The sequence below is a fragment of the Canis lupus genome, chromosome 31 (genome assembly GCF_011100685.1).
Source record: "Canis lupus familiaris isolate Mischka breed German Shepherd chromosome 31, alternate assembly UU_Cfam_GSD_1.0, whole genome shotgun sequence".
Taxonomy (NCBI): domain Eukaryota; kingdom Metazoa; phylum Chordata; class Mammalia; order Carnivora; family Canidae; genus Canis; species Canis lupus.
In genome coordinates this window covers 25,853,135-25,872,908 of record NC_049252.1, presented here as the reverse complement: position 1 = coordinate 25,872,908, position 19,774 = coordinate 25,853,135, and the positions used below count along the sequence as shown (strand labels likewise).

General features: G+C 37.4%; 1 protein-coding gene across 1 annotated transcript; it reads left to right on the top strand.

Moving 5' to 3' along the window:
- Positions 1-18,656: 18,656 nt before the first annotated feature.
- Positions 18,657-19,363, top strand: LOC100686522 (keratin-associated protein 14-like). Its single transcript, XM_038581127.1, has one exon. The coding sequence runs from the start codon at positions 18,666-18,668 to the stop codon at positions 19,170-19,172; it is 507 nt and encodes a 168-aa protein (XP_038437055.1). The 5' UTR covers positions 18,657-18,665; the 3' UTR covers positions 19,173-19,363.
- Positions 19,364-19,774: the final 411 nt, after the last annotated feature.

The window sequence follows — 19,774 nt, the reverse complement described above, 5'->3', positions numbered from 1 at the left end:
TTCACCAAGTTTTGAGATTTTTAAATAATGTCCCAAACATTTTCATTCACTCCTTCTGTCCGTTGTCATCTCATTGATCATGTGAATATCTTTCAAGACTGCCCCTTGTCACTTCTAATATTTTTCTGGAGCCTAAAGATCTGAAGTAGGCTGGAAGTTTCTACCTTAAGTATCATTTACAGGCCAACTGAGAGCCATTTTAAGATTGGAATAAAACTTTTCAAACTTTCCATTCTTTATTTCCAAGCCTAAATTCTTTGGTCTATGAAGCCTGACATTTTTGTTGAGGTAGAAACTGGTGCAAATTAGGATGAGCCCAACCTGGTTTTCCATAACTTATGCTTTGGCTGGTTGTCCTCCAATGTTAGCTTGCTGAGGATCTCTTGGACTTGACTTAGAACTATTCTCATTACATATCAATGCCAGATTAGGACACAAATGTCTTAGAATGTTAATGGCTCCTAAAGAAAAATTCTTCATTAATAAAACTTGTTTCTTTTTACCTATTAAAGAGCATAGATTTTTGAAACTATGATAACCTGTGGTATACAGATAGTACTATTTAGTTAACAAAAATAAAAGGATATATAAATATATATATATGGTTTATTGCAATAGATATAGTTTACATATATAAATTTTATATATTATATATAGTTTATTACTATGTATGGTTTATATATTATAATACATATAGTTTATTATAATTTCAGGACACATGGCAAATGTAAAATTGAATATGAAAAGCTATTCTTATACTTTCATAAAGAAAGATTTCAGAGTTTTAGTGTATTGGAAACCAATATTCTAGAGAAAGAGCTTTGTCAGCCAGTTGATTTTTAACACTTGAACCTGAAGGAAACAGAGGTTGTGTCTCAATAACAGAAAACATGATTTCCTATGTGCCTTGCAGAGCACAGCCTTTGTAAGGCAAGTACCTCCTACAGATCAGAATTAGGGAACATACCAGAGAGCAGCAACTGACGTTGTTTCTGAGGCATGTCATCAATCCTACTCCATTTGCACTCTGGAAAGGTCTCTGCTGGTAGTCACCTCTGTTCTCAGAGGTCAAGTGGAATACTCATCTCCTCTTAAATTCCATGCAAACTACAAAGCAAAGCTTAGTGACTGGATTGTGGCTTATTTCTCAAGAGACTCTGATAATTACAGTGAAAAACTACTGGACTGTTCTCATGATAGAAGGTTTTGGAAAGAAATATACCAATGCACAAATGTTGCTTAGCAACATAGTTTTCATAAGGAAATGCCAATTGTTGAACCTTTTAGGAAGTCATCACTGAGTGACCATATCCCTATTTCTTTGGTGAAAGGATGAGAGGATTGGAGAGAGGACTAAGTCCCTTTTGACCCCACTATCAATGATGAACTAGTGATGCTTACACATGAGTTCCAATATTTATTTACTTATGCAATAATTCACATTTTATGGGACATCCATTACAAACTAAGCATGTACTTCAGTGTGATGTCAACCCCTCACCCCACCAGAACACCATCTACTGTCTCTTGAAGAAGTAGTAAATGATGAGGAAAATGATCATTGTATCAGAGTATTTCTATATTAGTTAATGGTTATAAAGTTGGCAAGGAGAGTAATATTGCAGGGATCATTATTTAAAACACTGACTGGGAAGCCTTTTCTAATTATAAATACAATGAAATAAATATTAATGGAGTATCTACTAAATGATTACAAAAAACTGGGCTGGATGTTGTATTAGTTTTTAAAGAAGGTAATACTCAAACAGTAGGAAATAAACATGCATGAGTGGCTATGGTACTAGGAGAAAAATGTTAAGTACCATCTCATTAAGCAGAGGGACCCTAACCAAGAGGGTGAAAGTATGAACAGAGAGTCTAACAATTCAACATATAAAAACAGAGCAATGTCCCCCCCAAAAAGCAAAGGTATATTACAGCATGGTGTTAAGATGAAATTAATGAACAACTTGGAGTATGGTAAGAAATGAATCTGCAAAAGCAGCTTGGGATCAAATCAAAGACTTATGTGAAAGAACTATTCTGAATGAAAAGCAGACAGCGCTAAGCCATAGCTTCAAAAACCACTAAGCATGAATCTTTGGGCATGTTATTTGTTTTCTCTGATCTTGGGTACCTTCCACTAAGAGTCATGAGAATTAAGTAAGATACTTCATGCAAAGACCAGACTCCGTAAGCACTCAGTAAGGAGAGCCCTGTTGTTTATATAAATGGGTATGAGAGCCACACGAAAGGATTCAGGACATCTTATTTCAAAAGCTATCTTGGGTTGTATTTGGTTGGTTTTGTTTTCACACAGACACACTTAATGTATTCAATATGTAGAAATAATCTTCTTTCATAAGGAAATATGCTGTTTCCTATTTTTAAAAACATAGAACCTTCTTTTGCGGCATGTGAGTGGCTCAGCTGGTTAAGCATCTGACTTGATTTTGACTTAGGTCACAATCCCAGGGTCCTGGGTTGGAGCCCTGTGTGGGGGCTTTTTGCTCAGCAGGGAGTCTGCTTGATGATTCTCTCCCTCTCCTTCTGCCCTTCCCCCACACTCATGTTCTTTTTAGTTAACATTTACCTGAGTGATAGGAAGGGTCAGGCTAAAGCCAGAGGTAAGATGGGGCCAGAGATATGGCATTACTTTGCCCAGGACAAACCAGTAATGAGCTAGTCTCTATGCTAAAATCAGCATTGGCATGAATGCTTTGATTATTGATTTAAAGACTCAACCTGGTAATGCTACTGGAATGTAAGCTCTCTGTGGTCAGGAATCTTCTCTGCTTTGTTCACCAATCAGTACCCAGAATTTGCCTGACATAATGGGTTAATAATGGGGTGTTGACTGATTGGCTCATTGATGCAGAAGTCCTTTCTGATTCACCTGCTCTAGGGTTTTACTCACATTTTATTTCCTTAACTGAATTCTAAATATCAAAATGGTGGGAGGTGAGGTATTGACTTTAATTCTTTTGGTTTCCCACAGTTCCTTTGAATACATGTGATATTTTTTAAAGATTTTCAAGAAAGGTGGGTGGCAATTAGTTTAAATTATAGCTTTTCATCTGATAAAGCTGTATTATCGGAATACTTTTAAAGGCCTACTTTTCAGGCATCCAGTTGCTCTGACTGTACTAGATGTTTAGCCATGGAAAATACTCCAATTCAAAGTTTGGGAATTAATGGCTATAATTATGTTAAACAATTTCTTTAAAAAGGTAAAAGATTTCCAAAAATAAAAGTATTTTATAAGATTTAGAACATATATAAACAGGTTTTCCTTACCACCAACTTGCAGGAAATTCAACTAAATATTAATGCATGTGACATAGTCCTGCTAGCATTTTCATTAATGTACTAGATTTTTCCAAATCATCATATTTAGATGTCATACCCACTAATAATCCTTTATGAGTTAGAATACTAGGTGATACATTCTCAGACCATGTTCTAAAAATGAATTCATCGGAACCACTATCATCTGTTATTCTGGAAATATCAGTTCAGTCCTCGGGGGGACCCATTACAGTCTTCCTATCCAGGCCACTTTACCTATTGTTTTCCTAGTACCTTTCAAGGTAGTTCCCAATCCAATTCCATAGTGACTGCCATGATTATTTCTGCAATGCCACTGCCTACCAGTGTTGTGCTCAGTCCCTGTATTTCCATCCAAGACTTTTTCCCTCTCCCATCTTTGGCAAAGAGCTTATAACAGATCTTGGGATTATAGGACTGGGTTCTACCGTCTGAGAGGAGGATCCCTGGGTTCCCATCACTAGGTTATGAACACCTGTGATATCTGACCCTATGGAGAAACTGGTCACCTGTGACTGATTTAGAAGCATCCAGGGCCTACCACTAAAATTGCATTCTCAATCAATGCCCTGGCCCTCTTTCAAGAAGTCTTCCAGGTATGAATATTAGTAATCTGTGAAGTCTCCATTCTGAGGAAATTGTAATGTAATATCTTTGTGAAAGTAATAAATGTCTTCTATAATACAATAGGTGGTGCCCATGAGATAATTTATGTGTATTACAGGCCATATAAACTGTAAAATTATACAAACATTAACCTTTGTTGAGTATTACTTGAAAGAATTCAAGCTTGAATATCTACTTCATCAAGATCTTTCTTGGGGCACTAATTTAAGCAGAGATATATATGGGTTATTTTTAAAAACATTGATTTAGGGGATCCCTGGGTGGCTCAGCAGTTTGGTGCCTGCTTTAGGCCCAGGGGTGATCCTGGAGACCCGGGATCGAGTCCTGCATCAGGCTCCTTGCATGGAGCCTGCTTCTCCCTTGGCCTGTGTCTCTGCCTCTCTCTTTCTCTGTGTGTCTCTCATGAATAAATAAATAAAATCTTTAAAAAACAAACAAACATTGATTTAAACTTGCATCAAGATACTTTCTAATTGTTACTTATCCTTTTCAGGGTAGAGGCTCTGATTTTGTCTTAACTATCTTTCAATTCAAGGTTTGCAATTTCTTGTAATAAAAGTGTCCAGAAATCTAAGATTTCTTCAGTGGATGTCTAGTGACCTGTGGTTGAACCACAGTTTCATGGGAATTTTGTTCCATTTACTGGGGGAGAGACAATGGGCAGTTACATAAAGGAACAGAAATTTTTTGAGATTATTTCAAGCAGGAAGATGTAGAATTAGCTGCTTTAGTAACTCTCATGTAGGTAATCTCAATACTAAAAGTGTCCTGTATCTGAGTCTTGTATCATTGTATATTCATTGATAGTGATCAGTACTTCTTCGAATGAAAACTAATAGAATGGAATGGATGGGATGGGATGAGAGAGGATAGAAAATAGTAGAGTCATCTTACATATTTTTTTTTTTTTTCTGAAAGTTTGGTTCTTGGGAGAGAATGAAAGAGAGAAATACAGAGAGAGAGAGAGGAAAAAAAGAGAAAAAGGCAAATAGATTCTAAAGTAAAACGTGTTTCTCAGTATGGGTCAGGGTCACACAAATTTGAAAGCCTCTGCTCTACAAGAACCTTCCTTGGCACCCAACCCTATGGTGTGGACACTACAAGCAGAGCTGTTTGGATACAGTTTTAAAGACTCACACACATAGAATGAGAAGTAATAAAATTCCTATGGCAAGTGTCCATTTGAATTGAACAACATTTGAAAACAATTTTCTTCTTTAGTTAGATAAAACTTGTTTCTAATGCACTTAAATACACATGGGGATTTTCTTTCTACTACTTTTTTTTAAAACTGCCCTGTAAGGTTTTGCAGGTAAGAACTATCTTCTCATCTTTGTAAATCTAAAGGCAGTGCAGGGACTGCCATACAGTTGACATTCGGTAAATGTTTATTAACTATCCACTGAAGAAGTCTCCATGGCTTAAGACATGTAAATTAAAACTAGTAAAATAATAGCAGGAAGAATCTAGCATTTATCAGCTGCCTTCCATTAGATAACAAGTGTCTTTTTTTTTTAATGTAATATTTCCTTTAAATCCCTCGACTAATCCTGCCAAATAAATGATTTTATCCAATTGTAAAAATGAAGAAATTGAGACTAGGGCATAAGTCACCAAAGGTCACCAGCTCATATGCCAGAAAAAAAATCACCCTTGACAACTAAGTTTAAAAGAAAAAAAGTTTAAGTAGATTTCTCAAGAATTTGTGGAAACTAGAAGATGGGATCTTAAGTCATCTTTCTACTACATCCCAGCTCAGAATACTCAGGCTCTCAGCCTCTCAATAAATACCTCTCTCTGTCTCTGTCTCTTTTTGTCTCTGTCTACCAATCTCTCTCTCTCTCTCTCTCTCTCTCTTTCTCTCTCTCTCTCCCCCTTTCTCTTTGGTTACTTAGTCTTATTGATTTTATTTTATTTTTAAGGATGTATTTATTTATTTTAGAGACAGAGTGTGAGGGGGAGTAGGGGGTGAGGTAGGGAAGGCCAGGGAGAGAGGCTCTCAAGCACATTCCACACTGAACATGGAACCCCTGGCAGGGCTACATCTCATGACTCTGAGATCATGACCTGAGCCAAAATCAAGAGTTGGATGCTCAACCGACTAAGCTGCCCAGGAGCCCCAGTCTATTGGTTTTAGAAAATGCTTTTCAAGAAGGAAAACATTTTTATTCTTAATAGAGCTCATGTCAAGTTTTATTCTTAATAGAGCCCATTTTATATATCAAATACATGATTGTACACATAAAATGGTTATATATGCATCAGAATAAAAAATATAAATAAATATTGAATAGTTATGTGTACCATTGAAATACAAGACATCTTTGGGGGTTGCAGGGAACAATAGACAAACTAAATAAATCCTAATTTCTCATAATAGAATCTGTAAAAAATTGGCATGTTTCATTATTTTTAAGGAAATAGAATGAATTACGATTAATTGACCATACTTTCACAGTAGCCTGGTACTATGAGTTTGAGCAATTTAAAATTTATCATTATAGACTTTCATTACTTTGTTTCAATATGCAGCAAAAGGATTTTGAGCATGACATATAAAAGAGCAAAATTAAAATGTTCCATATTCTTAATTTTCTTGCTGGTTCTTTTTGTGTTCCCTCTACAATTATGTAAAATCCAATTACTTAAATCAATATCATGATAGTTAGGAATCTCTAATTTAGTAGTTATGAGAATATAGTAGCCAAATGGGTTTATTGAAAATGCACTGTATCTCATGCAAAAAAGACTGCTCTTAGGTCTTCTGTGTGAACACTCCTGTCTTTGTGCAGATATGTAAATCTAGATAGAACCTTTCTTCAACTGTATGTAATATCATCCAATTCTCTAGACTATCTCTTTCATATTATCATTCCTCAATCTGTGCTCCACTTGCTCAAATAAATATTCTTAAATATTTCATCATATGTCCTGCCATATCCATTTAAAATTGTTTTAGCATTCATTTACCTTTTGCAGAGATTCATAAAATAAATTTGTAGAAATGTAATTTGTTAATGGCACAGATTCCTAATAACTAAATGCTACATTATGCAAGATTTTTGAAAAAGTAATGCTCAGTATTTCCTTGATGACAAATGATTGGAAATGTTATTAAGGGATCCCTGGGTGGCACAGCGGTTTGGCGCCTGCCTTTGGCCCAGGGCGCGATCCTGGAGACCCGGGATCAAATCCCACATCAGGCTCCCGGTGCATGGAGCCTGCTTCTCCCTCTGTCTGTGTCCCTGCCTCTCTCTCTCTCTCTCTCTCTGTGGGTGACTATCATAAATAAATAAATTAATTTTAAAAAAAAAGAAAGAAATGTTATTAAGTAAAATAGACATTTTATTACCTGGAAGATTGTGACAACTTGCTGTCATCAAGATGAGTGCTCTCTTATTTATTTATTTATTTATTTATTTATTTATTTATTTATTGATATGTACTCATTATGTAGGGTTATATGGTTTTCAAAAAATAGTTTTAAAAGTAGAACTGAGCTTATAATATACTACTGATAAGCTGTGTGACTTTGGAGAAATAAACTTCTCTGTATCTGAGATGTCTTATTGAAAAAAAAATAGACAACAATAAAACCAAAAACACAACCCAGGTCTTTGTACTGTTTTATGGATTATAAAAATATATTGCTATAACATGCATAGTTAAAACAGAAGCCCACAGAATTTTGACAGCTGCTTTTATTTTTTTATTTTTATTTTTTTAAAGATTTTATTTATTTATTCATGAGAGACACACAGAGAGAGAGAGAGAGAGAGGCAGAGACACAGGCAGAGGGAGAAGCAGGCTCCATGCAGGGAGCCCTATGTGGGACTTGAATCCGGGACTTCACGATCACGCCCTGGGCTGAAGGCAGCTCTAAACCACTGAGCCCCCCTGGGCTGCCCGACAACTGCTTTTAAAAATAACATAAAATTTAGACTACTGATCTCAATTTTCATAACTAATTTTTTATTTTTAGGTACAATGATTAATCAATTGCTAACATTTCATTAAATGACACTCTGAAAGTAACAAATTTTGTAGAAGATCACATCCCTGTCTTGAGGGGTCCTTTCAGACAAGCTGGCAAGAATTGGAAAGTAGGGTATAGCACACAACCACAAACTATTTCCAGTACCTTCTGGCCAGAAGGATTCCAAAGAAAAAGCAAAAAAGCATGGGGATAAAAAGTGAATTAGAAATATGATTGCAGGGCAACCCAGGTGGCTCAGTGGTTTAGCACTCCTTCAGCCCAGGAACTGATTCTGGAGACCCAGGATCTAGTCCCAAGTCAGGTTCCTTGCATGGAGCCTGCTTCTCCCTCTGCCTGTGTCTCTGCCTCAATCTCTCTTTTTCTCTGCGTGTTTCTCATAATAAATAAATACAATTTTTTAAAAAAAGAAATATTATTGCAAATGAAATATTGACTGAAACAATGAAATAAAAGTTCTCATTTAAAAATGTGCCCCCCAAAAGCATGTTAAATTTAGGTAACAGAAGGGAATTCTAGAATTACGACTTAGAAATCTCCACTGTTCTCTAGTTCCTTCTGTAATAGAATTTAAATTTGTTAGCATGCTATCCATGGCTAAATAGCCTTTCTAGTGCAAGCTCTTTTCCACATACAAAGGGAAAGAGAGAGTCCTTGTCGTTCCTCAAACAAGTGCTTTGCGCATCGTTCTTGTCCTATTTCCTTTCCTGTGACTTAACTCTGCCTGTCCAAATGCATTATCCTCTAGGTCCTAACTTGAACTTTACTACTTCTGGAAAAAGTCCTCCAATCTTACATCTTTTTTCTTCAGATTATGCCATTGTAACTAAAGTTATAGTTAGCTTATAATGTTGATAGCCATGAATCAATTCCATTACATTGTTGCTTAAACCGGCATCTACCAGGACTCAGCACATATCCTCTAATGTAGCAGGGACAAATAAATATTTGTTTAATGAACTTGTTTTCTTGTATTTGAAATATGAATCCCTTTGAGTAGATGCTTGCTAGCATGAAATATTTGGTAGACACAGCTGAAAAAGTTCATAGTCAGTAAAGTGCTCATGGGATGAATTGAAAAGAGGTGTTGAGATACTTAGAGAAGAAAAAACCTGTGATATCAGCTTCAAAGCTTCAAAATAAAGAAATGTAGTTTATGATCAGCTCTGTCACTGCTGGTAGATACTAAAAGAGTTGAAGTCTTTTTTTTGTGGAGCTACACAGAATAAGTCAGACAAATTGAAGAAAGTCCTCAGAATACCCAAAGATATTAAAGCAGAGCCCATAAACCAGAAATTGGTCTCCGTTTGTCTTAATTATCTAAAATACAGTGAGAAGATAATCTTGCTATTTCTCCTTGGTCCAGGATGATCAAAAAGTAGATGTGATCCTAGCAGACAACTTAGATGTTTTGGAACTGAGAAGCTGGTTCCAAAACCAAAAAAATGCCACTTTTCCCCTGTAATTGCAAGTGAACAGGTCATTACAGTTATGAACATCATACAATTACCACATTCATGTGCAATAGTGGAATAATATTTACCAAGTAAGTAGATCAACATTATCTTAGATTTATGAAATATCCATGCATTTATCCAGTAGTCATCACTTATAACAACGTATTCATGCATGGAGTAATATAATATTTTATTTTCACTGCCCTATCTCTATCCCAAAAGAGAAATAGGTCCAGTGTTCACAGTTAAGAACTATCCCAAGTGGTTCATTCCCCCAGATACCCATCTAAGTCAATGGTTCCAAACAAAGAATAATTTTGTGTCTAGAGGACAATTGGTAATGTCTGGAGACATATGTGGTTGTCACAAGGGGCATACAGTGTGTGTTGGTGGCGGAGGGGGGGGAGGGAGCGGGGGGCTGGCGGTGGAGGGTGGCAGTGCTGCTGACATCTAGTGGAAAAGACTAAAGATGCTGCTAAACACCTTTACAATGCACAAGACAGCCCTATCCTGACAAAAAAGTACCCAACACAAATGCTAATAGTGCCAAGAGATATGAAAACTATGATGCAGAAATGCAGGAAACACAGTAGAAAGGTAGAGAATGGTAAAAGACAGGCATGATTAAAAATAGGGTGGAGCATGACAAAAGCCAATGAATGAAGCAAACATGAGAAATATGATGACCAGAAATAACATAAGATGGGCAAATAGATTAAAATATCTTGAGGGGGGCACCTCGTGGCTCAGTTGGTTAAGTGGGTGACTCTTGATTTTGGCTAAGGTCATGATGTCAGGGTCATGAGATGGAGCCCCTCATTGGCTCCCTGCTCAGTGTGTAGTCTGCTTGAGAGTCTCTCCCTCTCTGCCTGCCCCTCCCCCCACTCATGTGCTCTCTTGCTCTCTCTCTTTCTGTCTCAAATAAATAAGTTAATCTTTAAAAGAAAATTATCATGGAAATAAATTCTCTGAATGTTGCCTTCTGCTGTAATATGTCTCATGTGCACAGCTAGGCCAGAGTTGCATTCCTAGGAGGACTGCACTGGAGAGATCACCAGCAGAAAGGAAATTATTCTTATGAATACATATAGACATATAGTAAGAGGTTTCAATATCCCAGTGAACAATTGTGAAACTCCTAAAAATCTCTCTTACAAATTAGACTTAAGAATCTGAAAAATGATCTTAAAAAAGGTATGAAAATAATTTTATAAACTGAGAGGAAGGCTATTTACAAATAAAATTTTAATTAAGTCTTCCTTGAAGTAGTATGCATTAATTTATACTGTATATTTATGACATAAATACCTCCAGCCCAAATTTTCAAGAGAACAGAGACTGTGGTAGATAATTTTTGTCAGCTGAACTAGGCTATGGTGCCCAGTTGTTTGGTCAAATACTAGTTTTGCTGTCGTTGTGAAGACATTTTGTAGATTTAATTATTATTCACAATCAGTTGACTCTAAAGAGATTGTTCTAGATTATGTGAATGGGCCTCATCCAATCAGGTAAAGCCTTAAGAGCAAAAACAAAGGTTTCCCCTAAAGGAAGAAATTCTGCCCCAAGATTGTAAATAGAAACCCTGCCTGAGTTTTCAGCCCCCTCGCCTACCCTAGGAATTTGGACTTTTGGACTTGCCAGCGCTCACAGTCCTGTGAGCCAATTCCTTAAGTCTCTCTCTCTATGTGTCTCTCTCTGTCTCTCTTTTTCTCTAGTCACATCCTTAAGATGTGGCCACACAGTTTTATAGTTTTTGAGAAAGTTTTAACCATCAAGAGAAGCTTTAGACATTCATAAGGTAGAAAGATTTCCTTTCAAGCAGTTCATTCTGGTAGAATGGTATCAACCCCTCACCCCTCCTCTACACATACACAGTGCTTCTTTCTCGTGAGGGAAGAGGTCATAAGGGCCATGTATGGACAGTGTGGTGGATTGCAAGAAGTGACAACAGTAATCTTATCCTCTACAATAGGAAGATTTTACACAATAGGAGCTCAACAAATGTTTGTTCAAGAAATGTCTAGCTGAAAATTTTTTTTGAAGCAATTAGATGAATAAATGCACTTATGAGAGAATATAAATGTCTCAAAACATGAGCTACATCATATATTTCAACTCTTATTTAACCTTTCTCCTTTCTGTCCAGCAAAAATATTAATAAAATATATGAAACAAAGAAAACAAAAAATGTTGGCCTAGTGAAGACAGTTGAAAGTATAGGACGCATTCACTAAATGTGCTGTTACTGAAAGGAATGAGATATCTGTGAGGTTTTGCTTTTTAGCACTACTGAGGGGACAAGGCAGAAAATTCTATTTCTTGGAGGCTATGAGTTATGGTGACTAGTATTCTCTGTTTCTCTCTTAAAAAGCTACTGCGAGTCATTAGCATTAGCTGAGTGGAGAGAAACCTGCTCCAGGAGCAAACTCTGTTTCCACTGACAGGCAGCTAGTGTGTGTGTTTCCTCTGGACCAAGCAAATGGATGCTAGCAGAAGAAAGCTGGAGGGGGTATAGCCCTGGTGTTGACAAGAACTGAGGTTGAGGAGCTAAAAGACATTGTGAAAGAGTGTGCTGTCGGTGGATGATTCCGCACAGAAAGTTCCAGGGAGTTGGTTAGGGTGATAAGAAGGTGGGTTATGGAATACACACCACAGTCTCCACTAGGGAAAGAGCCGTATTCAGACACCTCTGAAAACAGGATATTCAACAGCGAAGACAGAATCACAGGTAGCACTGGTTAAGTAGACTTTTATGTCCCTTTGTATACCTTAGAGTATCACCAAATAATGTTACCTAAGCTTAGGCAAAATGAAGTTTACTCAAACTTCCTGCAGTGAGGATGGACACTTGTAGAATTTTAGCTGTGATTTCAAAGATGGGTGTTAGAAGTGAGATTATGGGTTCAAATGGTGTCAAGGCAGGAAATTGATTGGGACTGCGAAAACCTATTACATGATTCTTTAGGACTGGTGAGCATAGCAAAGAGAATGTACTGACACAAGTCTCTCAATAAGTAAGTGGTTACTTTGGGCTCTGTTTTTCCAGGTGTACAGACCATTTTGTCCAATAAGCTAGTCCATAGGAGTTTCCTGAAGCGTACAGTGAAATGATTCTTTGGTTTAATCTCATCTTTTCCCAAGAAAAGTTTCCTGCAACAAAGAAGTCATGTTGACATAGGTGGTCTAAAGCATGCTGAGACAAACGACCTGAGTTGTCATTTTCTTTCCTCCTGTCCTTTCTCTCTAGTTTAAACAGAAGAAGTCAGAAGCAGCACATTGATGGAAGAAAAGATAGAGTAAGGAAGTTAAATGAAATGATTATGCCACCATCAGTGGCCCTGTAGAATCACCTGACAGACCTAAATTAAGGAAAAGGAAGAAGCCTTGATATAGCTGTAAGGCTGGTTTTTAATTTATACTGGATTGGAATTAACTACTAGTGTGAAATAAAGATATTTCTTAATATCTTAATGTGATCATAGATCTGCCATGGAATTGTTCAGAGATCCAGGCAAGTCAGAGCCCTCAGGTCAAGTGTGAAATTCAGTAGCAGGAGAAAGAGGAAGCAATTTCCTAATTATGCCCTACTGAGTCCAGAGTATTTAATACATTAGTTATACTTAAAATCAAAGATGACCAATAATTCTCAATTCCTCCTCATATGCATTTGTAGAATTAGAGTTTCACACACTGAGTTCTACATAGGGTTTGCTACAGTAATTAATTTTTTGATCAAAGTAAGTTAAAAAAAAAAGATATTGAACTTCTTTCATGAAAAATTCCATCTTTTCACTTATCATTTCACCCTTTCATCACTATTTGGACTTAATTAAAAATCAGAATAAACATCATGGAAGTGATGAAGACATAGCTCTCATACCTCCCTCTGTGGGGAACATAATTGATTGACATCTCCAGCTGCCAGTCTCTGAATCTACCACCACATTCATGGCCATCTCTGTGAGACACAGAATTCCCTTAATAGGTAACTTACTAACGCTTTCTTGGAATTGTCCTGAAGAACATTATTCCAACTCAACCTTTCTTCTTTGCTGCTTTCTTTCCTTCACTGAATTCAGATCTACATGGTGGTCTGATGACTCTCCCAGAATCCTCCAACTACCTCTCCATTTTCCCTGATAGGCACTTCTTCCAACAAATTTCTATTAGATCAAACCCTGTTTGGCAGCTATTTCTCAAAGGACTACAACTAACACATTTCATCAGCAAGATTTATTTTTTTAATATGAAATGGTGACCTTCACATTGTTGATAATGAGTATTATGTGATTTCCTCACACTTTTTTGAAGTCCCTGTTCTTTGTATTCCTATTGAAACTCAATTTTTTTTGTCCCCATTATTACACTTGCTACATGAAGGTGAGTTAGAATTGTATATGTGTAAACTTCATGAAGGCAGGGAATTTATCCTTTTCTTCAGCACAATGCCTGGTCTAGAATCAAAACTCAAAAAATTTTCTTTTGCAGTGAATGCCTAACTAAAAACAAAACTTTCTAAAGCAATTAGATGAACAAATTCATCTATCAGGGTACATAAATCCTTAACATGTAGGACATGTCACATATTTAAACTATCCTTTCAATTTCTTGTTTTCTATTCAGTAACATATTAATAAAACCTATAAAACAAACAAAACAAAAAAGTGCTTACCTAATGAAGACAGTTGAAGGTACTGGATACATTCAACAAATGTACAATATGAACAAGAGAAATGGAATGCTATTATTCATGGTATAGAAAAGTTTATTTTAAGTGCCAATTCTATTTGAAATACACTTAAGTGAAAGAATCCTAGGAGAAAAATAAGAGGAAAATCTTTCAGAATACCAAAAAGTATTCTGAACATTGGCATAAGAATGAAAATTCAAGATTTATCTCATATATCTGATTTAGAAAAGGCCACAGGCCAAGGTTACTTTGTGACAGTGAATCACATACTTTTGGGAGAGATGGTGATGGCAAGTCCTGGTGATGCAGATGCTCAATAATCCCAGATGTCAGACAGGCTACATGTTAAAGTTTCATAAGGTACAGACATAATGGTGAGATAATGAGGCATATTCAGCAAGTTGATCCAAAAAAGCAAGAGCTAAAGGCTGGTTGGTAACAAGCTGACTGGCAACTCCTGGAAGAGAAGTAAGTTGGACGACAGGAGCTGGACCCACAGCCCATAGACTGGAAACCAAAAGACCCAAGGCCAATATTTCCACATCCCAGAGATCCAGTGTAATTTGTTTGGCAAGGACTGAAGAAAATGGAACTCTTTGGATGGAAGCATGATGTCTGGCAAGGTCTGGACACAGGGTAAAATGTCTGGCAACTGATAGGTTCACAGGAGATCTCCTGATAGCCACCGAAGACAGGAGCCCAGCTGGCAGGTGCTGGGAGAGTAGGCTACATTGCTGGGGTAGAAAGAATCATAGGTGGACACTGGGTATCCCAGGTAACCTGCAGGGCTGCGGGAGTGGGAGGAGAAGTTTCCAGGGCTGCAGTTGTAATGCATGTTGGGAGTTCTGAGTCTAGCTGAGTTGCAGAGAGGTTTGGTAAGGGCAACTGTTACCTTCTACTGGATGCTTATATACCCTAGCAATAGGTTAGTAGCATATGCCCATTTTAATGAATGCTTAATTAGGCTCTAGTCAAAATGAAATACATTAACCTTCAAAGGCCTTGTTTTAATGAACACAGACTTTTAAATGAAAGAATTTCATTAGTTTTTCAAAGCAATTGTTCATGAAGATGTCATCTCTCATTCATCTGGCTTGGGTAGATGAATTTAATTGTATGGCAATTGTCCCTGTAAGATTGGTGTTTCATTCACCCTCTCCCTCAAGATATTGTATCGAATAGGGCAACACAGTGAGAATTTTGTTCTGTCTAAAGTTCTAAAAAAATACTTTGTCATCTGGATGGCATATTTATTTTGTTCCATGTTTAGGAACCCAGTTGAGAACAGGAAAAAAAAAAAAAAAAAAAAAAAAAAGACCCAAATCCTCAATATCTGTTTCGTCTCCCAAATTTTATAGAGATGAAGAAGAGATAACCCACTAAGAAACCTCAATGGGAAAAGCTAAATGAGTATCCTACACATTTGGATTTTGTTTTCCTTACAGTACAAGTCTCCAATGTGCTTTGTGTGTATAAGTTTTTGATTTAAGAATGAAAGGTCCAGGGGTGTCTGGGTGGCTCAGTCAGTTAAAGCGTCTGCCTTCAGCGCAGGTTGTGATCTGGAGGTCCTGGGATCCAGCCCCATGTCAGGCTCCTTGCTTAGTGAAGAGTCTGCTTCTCCCTCTCCCCTTTGCCCCTCACCACCCCCTCCCCCACTCATGCTCTCGCTCTTTCAAATAAATAAAATATTTTTTAAAAAGAAAAGGAATGAAGGGTTCAATATTTGCAGGGGTACTTTGAAGATTATATTGTAAAAATACTGAAGTCAAAGAATCCTTGCCCTGAAGTTGACTTGCTTTCTGATATAAGTCAGTGATCCCTAAAGTTTAAGTAAATTTTGTTAGGGTTGATGCTATTGAGAACAAAAGAATAAGCACTGCACATAAAATATGGGCCTTTGTTCTCTTCTTCTCTTTTTATAGGGCAGAGATTTTATAACAGAAGGTAAAGAAAAGCAAGAAATTAGAGAAGTGTCTGCCCCATGTAGACTTCAAAGAAAGATCAGGTGTTGGGAGCATTCATAGTTATAAATGATCATTGTAAGTTGAAATGGGGTGAGGGGGGAATCAGAACAGATGATAATGTGAAATAAAGAATGAATGCCTTTGGGACCTCTGATGCGACACATGTATCAAGTGACATATATTCTGCCTAGAGGACTAGCATCATAAGTATTTTTCTAGATCTCCCATCACATGCATCATTGACAACCACAAGTAGAGTAGTGCAGGGGTGCAGGATATGGTTTAAAATAACCTGTGGGAATGGGCAAACCTCTTAAGACACCCATCTCCGAAAACTGACATGTTGTTCAATGGAAATGAGCTAAAACTTATTGTAGAAAGAATTGAGATTACTAGGTGGAAGTTTTAAGGGAAGATTGAGGTAAAAATCTAAAATAAGCCACTGGGGATCCCTGAGTGGCTCAGCGGTTTAACGTCTGCCTTTGGCTCAGGGTGCGATCCTAGAGTCCCCAGATTGAGTCCCACATTGGGCTCTCTGCATGGAGCCTGCTTCTCCCTCTGCTTGTGTCTCTGCCTCTCTCTCACTCTCTCTGTCTATCATGAATAAGTAAATAAAGATCTATAAAATAAAATAAAATAAAATAAAATAAAATAAAATAAAATAAAATAAAATAAAATAAAATAAATAAAATGAGCCACTATTGTAGGTAATGAGATTTCCATCTTGAGGGCACTGGGAATTACAATATCCCTTGTCCGAATATTGTAAATGAGATTCCAGTCTGGTGGAGGACTGAAGATAATTGCTAAACTCCCAAATTGTAAATGTTATGGGTCTGAACATTTTGAGTAGGCAAATTGGTTTTCAAGCATGTTTCATTTGTCACTTAACGTAGTTTGTCCTCTATTTCTAAAAAATAAACAATTCCTATTTATCAGGCTTTTTAATTATGAATCATGAAAAAAAGCATTCTATCAGATTCCAAACCTTTCCGTTTTATTTGTGAGTAAAGTATCGAACATCAAAACACCCATATAAGTATTCGACTCCCCTAAACTGAATTTACTTGCTTGCTTGCTTCAATGTCATCCACTCTTAGATCAGCTCTTTCTGTGGGAAAATATTCTATGAGTCAGATATTCAGTAATTTTGGAAACCTCTTTTCTCAACAAAATGGAGGTTTTTGCACTCCAACATTTTTGTTCAGAAGTTGAAGGGAGGGGAGCCTGGGTGGCTCAGCGGTTTAGCACTGCCTTCAGCCCAGGACTTGATCCTGGAGACCCAGGATCAAGTCCCACTTCGGGCTCCTTGCATGGAGCCTGCTTCTCCCTCTGCCTGTGTCTCTGCCTCTCTGTGTGTCTGTGTCTCTCATGAATAAACAAATAAAAATCTTTTAAAAAAGAAAAAAGAAGTGGAAGGGAAATGCTTTAGTGTGAAATGACAAACAGCACAGGAGTCACCGCAAGATAAACCTTCTCAATCTCTCCTCTTCCTCAAGGTATCAATCTTCATTACCCTACTACATAGAGGTGGAACACAAGTCATAGCCCAAGAAAAAATATGACCATTATTTTAGAAATTTTGTAATACTTGTCAGGAACACCTGAAAACAATTTAAGTCAAAGTGATGTATGTTGTTTTCTGAGGCTGGGAAGAATCTCCTTAAGATGGCTCCTTTGGTCCAATACTTCAAGGCAATTACCTTCTAAACTTTCTTTAGAACAAGAACATTTCCCAGTTTCTGGAGAAGTTTAATAGGGTGAAATACTGCCTCTGATTAGAGATGGAAATACATGGGGCATTTTTTTTTTTTGGTCATTTTTAATGCTTTTTCAGCTTCTTAGATGAATCACCTCTAACATTCCAAAATGATATAAAGCAATTTTAATATTTTACTTATGCCAAGTAAACGCGTGCACACGCACACACACACACACACACACGCGCGCGGAGTAAGAACGAAGATTGACTCTTACCAGTTGCATACAATTTAAGCAGCAACATGGGAAATAAGGGAATTTTCACTGAAGCCATTCAAACTGATATCTGATTTTTTTTTTAAAATCCTCATACATCTTGCATATTACCACTGCTGCTTCCTGATGACCCTATTCATTAAGTAAACTTGCTTGGCAACAATCAATGTGTGTTTTTGTTTAAAAGAAATGACTATGAATAAATCAGTTTGTTAGCAACTTTGCTATCCAGATGGCAACAATTTTGAGACAGATTGTGAAAGGGGTATCAATTATTTTTAATTAAGCAAGCTTTCCTCATCCCAGTCACTGTCTACCTCTGAAGCAGTTCTCTGAGTGATCTGCTGGGTGACCTTTGGTAGAGAGAGATGACTAATAGCTTTGAAGATTCGACACCATTACCTGAATTCCAAGGCACAAACATTACTGCACTTTCCAGTTGTAAAACCACAGAAACCACCTATGTTTGAATATGATGATCTTTTCAGTTCAATTAAAAGCAGAAGGTAACCTGTTTTTACGTGTCATGTGGGTGGCACACCCAAAGATAGGGGTATATAAATGCGACAGTCCAAGAGGTGGCATTCAAACTCAGAACCTTCTCATTGTACAGCACATCTCCTGTCACAATGTCCTACGGCTGCTGCTCAGGAAACTTCTCCTCCCAGTCCCTTGGGGGGTTCCTGAACTACCCAGGATCTTTCTGTGGCTCTTCCTACCCCAGCAACCTGTTCTGCGGCACTAACTTCCGCTCTCCCAGAACCTTCCAGTTGGGATCCTCTCTCAACAGTGACTGTCAGGAGATCGGCTGTGAACCTACCGGCTGCCGGACGTCCTACCTGGTGTCCAGCCCCTGCCAGACATCCTGCTACCCCTCGAGGACCTCCATGCTCTATGGTCCCTGCCAGACGACTTACACTGGGTCTCTGGGCTTTGGCTCCAGTGGCTTTCAATCTTTTGGTTGTGGCTCTCCCTCTCTGGGCTTTGGATGGAGTGGTTTCCCATCAGTGGGCTGTGGTCCCAGTGCTTTTTCATCCCTGGGTTGTAGATCCAGCTTTTACCGTCCAACTTACCTCTCTTCTAGAAGCTGCCAGTCTACTGCTTACCAGCCAACCTGTGGATCTGGCTTCTTCTAATCTTATGTTCAAACATAATACCTACTATGTCTAGAAATTTATTGCAATATTTACTATGTCAGGATCCATGCTATCCATTGATCTCTGTCTTTATCATTAGCTTATAAATTTGACTTGTATTGCTACCTACTGTGGTTTTGAAAGAATTTGAATTCCAGTAATTGGAAAATACATTCATTGAGGAAAGATGTTCAAACAACTTTCTTGTAGTTATATATTAAGAAACATATTTCTTTCTTAATATCTCCAAGTCATTTCTATTGATGCATTTGTTTCAAAATTTACAAAATGGAAAAAATGTAAGTTTAAATAAAAATATGTTACATGACATTCACATATATGTTTTCATATTATTTGTTTACTCTGTGTCTTCAAAACTACTTCTAAATATCTGACTGGATATTTCTGTGTTTGAATTTACCATTCAAGAAATTTTCACTTTAGGGGTGCCTAGGTGGCTCAGTCGGTTGAATGTCCAGCTCTTGATTTCAGTTCAGGTCATGATCTCAGGGTTATGAGATTGAGCCCCATGTCCAGCTCTGTGCTTAGTACAGAGTCTGTTTCTCCTCTGCTCCTTCTTGTGCTCTCTCTCTCTGTTTCAA

Coding starts and splice junctions, on each gene's coding strand:
- LOC100686522 (XM_038581127.1), top strand. CDS start 18,666: ATGTCCTACGGCTGCTGCTCAGGAAACTTCTCCTCCCAGTCCCTTGGG.